Source organism: Babylonia areolata, chromosome 20 (genome assembly GCF_041734735.1).
Source record: "Babylonia areolata isolate BAREFJ2019XMU chromosome 20, ASM4173473v1, whole genome shotgun sequence".
NCBI lineage: Eukaryota > Metazoa > Mollusca > Gastropoda > Neogastropoda > Buccinidae > Babylonia > Babylonia areolata.
The window spans coordinates 6,619,067-6,626,566 of NC_134895.1; the positions used below are offsets into that span (position 1 = coordinate 6,619,067).

General features: G+C 46.1%; 1 protein-coding gene across 1 annotated transcript in view; it reads left to right on the top strand.

Moving 5' to 3' along the window:
- The window catches only part of LOC143294972 (mitochondrial enolase superfamily member 1-like), a 38,988-nt gene that overhangs the window by 4,833 nt on the left and 26,655 nt on the right, over positions 1-7,500 (top strand). The window contains exon 3 of the mRNA XM_076606499.1: positions 3,193-3,308. Within this exon, the coding sequence (XP_076462614.1) occupies positions 3,193-3,308 (116 nt within the window). The remainder of the gene's footprint in view (positions 1-3,192; positions 3,309-7,500) is intronic.

Below are 7,500 nucleotides of genomic sequence, written 5' to 3' on the forward strand. Positions count from 1 at the left end.
GTGTGCGTGTGTGTGTGTGTGTGTGTGTGCCCGCACATTTGATGCAGCTTGCATATCAGTGGATGTTGAATTGTATCTGCGCTATGTTGTATGTGTACGTGTAGGAAGCATTAACAAGCTTATTAAAGCTTTTGGTAGTGTTTTTTTTTTTTTTTTTCTTTTCTTCTTTTTTTTTTTTTTTCCTCCCAATCACTGACACTCACCTTCTCCATTTTAGATTTTGTACTTTATCTTTTCCACATTCTGTTCTCTCTATCTCTCTCTTCCTTTCTTAGTCCCCTCTCCCCCCCCCCCTCCCCCAACCTCAACCGCCCCCATTTTCATTCGAATATACAGAAAATAATGTCGATTTCTAATTGTTAATAACAATCATCATTACGATAGAAATGATAATAATCCAAATAATAATAATGATATCATTTATTTTCAGTCTAATATCATCATCTTAGATGAACAGACTATAAATAAATAAACAAACGGTAGAGGATTGTTGGAGAGAAGGGAAGATGAACAAGACTTGCAAAGTTGTTATCATGATAACAGACTCAAAGAACAGAACCGACTAAAAACAAACAAAAACAAAAAACAGTTGGCGTTGAAAGTTTCCGTTTCAGATTCTACAAAGGAGGCGTCACTGCGTTGGGACAAATCCATACACGCTACACCACATGTGCTAGACAGACACCTGACCGTCAGCTTTACCCATTGTGCATTAATCAGGTCTTTGAGCGCATGTACATGCATTAAAATTCTGTGTATCTATCAGAGTGGATTGATTCTTCTCGTTGCATTAGGATCTTTTTCACACACACACACACACACACACACACACACACACACACACACACACCAAAAACCAAAGTGACATGTTGGTGCAGTGTGTCAGGCAGTCAGTGACATGTTGGTGCAGTGTGTCAGGCAGTGAAGGTGACATGTTGGTGCAGTGTGTCAGGCAGTCAGTGACATGTTGGTGCAGTGTGTCAGGCAGTCAGTGACATGTTGGTGCAGTGTGTCAGGCAGTCAGTGACATGTTGGTGCAGTGTGTCAGGCAGTCAGTGACATGTTGGTGCAGTGTGTCAGGCAGTCACTGACAAGTTGGTTCAGTGTGTCAGGCAGTCAGTCAGTGACATGTTGGTGCAGTGTGTCAGGCAGTCAGTGACATGTTGTTGCAGTGTGTCAGGCAGTCAATAACATGTTGGTGCAGTGTTTCAGGCAGTCAGTGACATGTTGGTGCAGTGTGTCAGGCAGTCAGTGACATGTTGGTGCAGTGTGTCAGGCAGTCAGTGACATGTTGGTGCAGTGTGTCAGGCAGTCAGTGACATGTTGGTGCAGTGTGTCAGGCAGTCAGTGACATGTTGGTGCAGTGTGTCAGGCAGTCAGTGACATGTTGGTGCAGTGTGTCAGGCAGTCAGTGACATGTTGGTGCAGTATGTCAGGCAGTCACTGACTTGTTGGTGCAGTGTGTCAGGCAGTCAGTGACATGTTGGTGCAGTGTGTCAGGCAGTGAAGGTGACATGTTGGTGCAGTGTGTCAGGCAGTGAAGGTGACATGTTGGTGCAGTGTGTCAGGCAGTCAGTGACATGTTGGTGCAGTGTGTCAGGCAGTCAGTGACATGTTGGTGCAGTGTGTCAGGCAGTCAGTGACATGTTGTTGCAGTGTGTCAGGCAGTCAGTGACATGTTGTTGCAGTGTGTCAGGCAGTCAGTGACATGTTGGTGCAGTGTGTCAGGCAGTCAATGACATGTTGGTGCAGTGTGTCAGGCAGTCAATGACATGTTGGTGCAGTGTGTCAGGCAGTCAGTGACATGTTGTTGCAGTGTGTCAGGCAGTCAATGACATGTTGGTGCAGTGTGTCAGGCAGTCAATAACATGTTGGTGCAGTGTTTCAGGCAGTCAGTGACATGTTGTTGCAGTGTGTCAGGCAGTGAAGGTGACATGTTGGTGCAGTGTGTCAGGCAGTCACTGACATGTTGGTGCAGTGTGTCAGGCAGTCAGTGACATGTTGGTGCTGTGTGTCAGGCAGTCAGTGACATGTTGGTGCAGTGTGTCAGGCAGTCAGTGACATGTTGGTGCAGTGTGTCAGGCAGTCACTGACATGTTGGTGCAGTGTGTCAGGCAGTGAAGGTGACATGTTGGTGCAGTGTGTCAGGCAGTCAGTGACATGTTGGTGCAGTGTGTCAGGCAGTCAGTGACATGTTGTTGCAGTGTGTCAGGCAGTCAGTGACATGTTGGTGCAGTGTGTCAGGCAGTCAGTGACATGTTGGTGCAGTGTGTCAGGCAGTCAGTGACATGTTGGTGCAGTGTGTCAGGCAGTCAGTGACATGTTGGTGCAGTGTGTCAGGCAGTGAAGGTGACATGTTGGTGCAGTGTGTCAGGCAGTCAGTCAGTGACATGTTGGTGCAGTGTGTCAGGCAGTCAGTGACATGTTGGTGCAGTGTGTCAGGCAGTCACTGACATGTTGGTGCAGTGTGTCAGGCAGTGAAGGTGACATGTTGGTGCAGTGTGTTAGGCAGTCAGTGACATGTTGGTGCAGTGTGTCAGGCAGTGAAGGTGACATGTTGGTGCAGTGTGTCAGGCAGTGAAGGTGACATGTTGTTGCAGTGTGTCAGGCAGTCAGTGACATGTTGTTGCAGTGTGTCAGGCAGTCAGTGACATGTTGTTGCAGTGTGTCAGGCAGTCAGTGACATGTTGGTGCAGTGTGTCAGGCAGTCAGTGACATGTTGGTGCAGTGTGTCAGGCAGTCAGTGACATGTTGTTGCAGTGTGTCAGGCAGTCAGTCAGTGACATGTTGGTGCAGTGTGTCAGGCAGTCAGTGACATGTTGGTGCAGTGTGTCAGGCAGTGAAGGTGACATGTTGGTGCAGTGTGTCAGGCAGTGAAGGTGACATGTTGGTGCAGTGTGTCAGGCAGTCACTGACATGTTTCTGCAGTGTGTCAGGCAGTCAGTGACATGTTGGTGCAGTGTGTCAGGCAGTTAGTGACATGTTGTTGCAGTGTGTCAGGCAGTCAGTCAGTGACATGTTGGTGCAGTGTGTCAGGCAGTCAGTGACATGTTGGTACAGTGTGTCAGGCAGTGAAGGTGACATGTTGGTGCAGTGTGTCAGGCAGTGAAGGTGACATGTTGGTGCAGTGTGTCAGGCAGTCAATAACATGTTGGTGCAGTGTGTCAGGCAGTCAGTGACATGTTGTTGCAGTGTGCCAGGCAGTAAGGGTACTGTCCAAGCTGGTGGTAGGTCAGGACCTGACCAACATCTACAGTGACTTTGGCACGTTCTGGAGGTCTCTGACCAGCGAGGACCAGATGAGATGGGTGAGATTACGCTCTCTTTCTCTTTCCCACCTTATGCCATAATGTGTAATGTAAATCGTTCATTTTATTGATACTGTTTGTCAAATGTGTATGGTTGACAGAACCTCCCTCACCCTCTATCCTCCATTCTGATGTGTAATGCGGTGTGTGTTGTGTGTGTTTGTTTCTTTGATCTTGTTCATTTTTTTTTTTCCTGTGCATTTTACTGACACCATGCTAGTGCCTGTATGCCATGTGTGTGTGTGTGTGTGTGTGTGTGTGTGTGTGTGTTGTTTTGTTTTGATTTATGCATGTTTTTTTCCTCTGTTGTGTATCTCTACTACTCTCTCTCTCTCTCTCTCTCCCTCTCTCTCTCTCTCTCTCTCTCTCTCTCTCTCTCTCTCTCACTCTCTCTCTTTCTCTCTCTGTCTCTTTCACACACACACACACACACACACACACACACACACACACACACACACACACACACACACACACACACACACACACACACACACACACACACTTGTTTTTTGTGTACTTCAGTTATATTTATTATTCATTTTGATTTTATGTAAATAGTTGTGTAATCATTTTTGACGTGTGTGTGACAATTTCACGTGTATAATGCACAACACTCTGCCCTCGCCGTGGCAGTTGTGATTGTGTTGTCACGTGTGACAATTGTACCTGAATAATACACTGCACTCTGACAGCTGTGATTGTGTTGTCACGTGTGACAGTTGCTCCTGAATAATACACTGCACTTTGACAGCTGTGATTGTGTTGTCACGTGTGACAGTTGCTCCTGAATAATACACTGCACTCTGACAGCTGTAATTGTGTTGTCACGTGTGACAATTGCTCCTGAATAATACACTGCACTCTGACAGCTGTGATTGTGTTGTCACGTGTGACAATTGTACCTGAATAATACACTTCACTCTGTCAGCTGTGGTTGTGTTGTCACGTGTGACAATTGCTCCTGAATAATACACTGCACTTTGACAGCTGTAATTGTGTTGTCACGTGTGACAATTGTACCTGAATAATACACTTCACTCTGACAGCTGTGATTGTGTTGTCACGTGTGACAATTGCACCTGAATAATACACTTCACTCTGTCAGCTGTGATTGTGTTGTCACGTGTGACAATTGCACCTGAATAATACACTGCACTCTAACAGCTGTAATTGTGTTGTCACGTGTGACAATTGCTCCTGAATAATACACTGCACTCTGACAGCTGTGATTGTGTTGTCACGTGTGACAATTGTACCTGAATAATACACTTCACTCTGTCAGCTGTGGTTGTGTTGTCACGTGTGACAATTGCTCCTGAATAATACACTGCACTCTGACAGCTGTGATTGTGTTGTCACGTGTGACAATTGTACCTGAATAATACACTGCACTCTGACAGCTGTAATTGTGTTGTCACGTGTGACAATTGCACCTGAATAATACACTGCACTCTGACAGCTGTGATTGTGTTGTCACGTGTGACAATTGTGCCTGAATAATACACTGCACTCTGACAGCTGTGATTGTGTTGTCACGTGTGACAGTTGTACCTGAATAATACACTGCACTCTGACAGCTGTGATTGTGTTGTCACGTGTGACAATTGCACCTGAATGATACACTGCACTCTGACAGCTGTGATTGTGTTGTCACGTGTGACAGTTGTACCTGAATAATACACTTCACTCTGACAGCTGTAATTGTGTTGTCACGTGTGACAATTGTACCTGAATAATACACTTCACTCTGACAGCTGTGATTGTGTTGAGACGTGTGACAATTGTACCTGAATAATACACTGCACTCTGACAGCTGTGATTGTGTTGAGACGTGTGACAATTGCACCTGAATAATACACTGCACTCTGACAGCTGTGATTGTGTTGAGACGTGTGACAATTGTACCTGAATAATACACTGCACTCTGACAGCTGTGGTTGTGTTGTCACGTGTGACAATTGCTCCTGAATAATACACTGCACTCTGACAGCTGTGATTGTGTTGTCACGTGTGACAATTGTACCTGAATAATACACTGCACTCTGACAGCTGTAGTTGTGTTGTCACGTGTGACAATTGCTCCTGAATAATACACTGCACTCTGACAGCTGTGATTGTGTTGTCACGTGTGACAATTGTGCCTGAATAATACACTGCACTCTGACAGCTGTGATTGTGTTGTCACGTGCGACAATTGCACCTGAATAATACACTTCACTCTGTCAGCTGTGATTGTGTTGTCACGTGTGACAGTTGTACCTGAATAATACACTGCACTCTGACAGCTGTGATTGTGTTGTCACGTGTGACAATTGCACCTGAATAATACACTGCACTCTGACAGCTGTGATTGTGTTGTCACGTGCGACAATTGTACCTGAATAATACACTGCACTCTGACAGCTGTGATTGTGTTGTCACGTGTGACAGTTGTACCTGAATAATACACTGCACTCTGACAGCTGTGATTGTGTTGTCACGTGTGACAATTGCACCTGAATAATACACTGCACTCTAACAGCTGTAATTGTGTTGTCACGTGTGACAATTGTACCTGAATAATACACTTCACTCTGACAGCTGTGATTGTGTTGTCATGTGCGACAATTGTGCCTGAATAATACACTTCACTCTGACAGCTGTAATTGTTGTGTGGCATCACCACGTGAGTAATGCTCCACACTCTGACAGCTGTAATTGTGTTTTGACGTGTGACAACACCACGGTAGTAATGCTCCACACCCTGACAGCTGTGATTGTTGTGTGACATCACCACGTGAGTAATGCTCCACACTCTGACAGTTGTGATTGTTGCGTGACATCACCACGTGAGTAATGCTCCACACTCTGACAGCTGTGATTGTTGTGTGACATCACCACGTGAATAATGCTCCACACCCTGACAGCTGTGATTGTTGTGTGACATCACCACGTGAGTAATGCTCCACACCCTGACAGCTGTGATTGTTGTATGACATCACCACGTGAGTAATGCTCCACACCCTGACAGCTGTGATTATTGTGTGACATCACCACGTGAGTAATGCTCCACACTCTGACAGCTGTGATTGTTGTGTGACAACACCACGGTAGTAATGCTCCACACTCTGACAGCTGTGATTGTTGTGTGACATCACCACGTGAGTAATGCTCCACACTCTGACAGTTGTGATTGTTGTGTGACAACACCACGTGAGTAATGCTCCACACTCTGACAGCTGTGATTGTTGTGTGACATCACCACGTGAGTAATGCTCTACACCCTGACAGCTGTGATTGTTGTGTGACGTGTGACATCACCACGTGAGTAATGCTCCACACTGACAGCTGTAATTGTTGTGTGACAACACCACGTGAGTAATGCTCCACACTCTGACAGCTGTAGTTGTGTTGTGACGTGTGACAACACCACGTGAGTAATACTCCACACTCTGACAGCTGTAATTGTTGTTTGATAACACCACGCGCGTAATGCTCCATACTCTGACAGCTGTAATTATTGTGTGGCATCACCACGTGAGTAATGCTCCACACTCTGACAGCTGTGATTGTTGTGTGGCATCACCACGTGAGTAATGCTCAACACTCTGACAGCTGTGATTGTTGTGTGACATCACCACGTGAGTAATGCTCACACTGACAGCTGTAATTGTGTTGTGATGTGTGACAACACCACGTGAGTAATACTCCACACCCTGACAGTTGTGATTGTTGTGTGACAACACCACGTGAGTAATGCTCCACACCCTGACAGCTGTGATTGTTGTGTGACAACACCACGTGAGTAATGCTCAACACTCTGACAGCTGTGATTGTTGTGTGACATCACCACGTGAGTAATGCTCCACACCCTGACAGCTGTGATTGTTGTGTGACATCACCACGTGAGTAATGCTCCACACTCTGACAGCTGTGATTGTTGTGTGACATCACCACGTGAGTAATGCTCCACACCCTGACAGCTGTGATTGTTGTGTGACAACACCACGTGAGTAATGCTCCACACTCTGACAGCTGTGATTGTTGTGTGACATCACCACGTGAGTAATGCTCACACTGACAGCTGTGATTGTTGTGTGACATCACCACGTGAGTAATGCTCCACACTCTGACAGCTGTGATTGTTGTGTGACATCACCACGTGAGTAATGCTCCACACTCTGACAGTTGTGATTGTTGTGTGACGTGT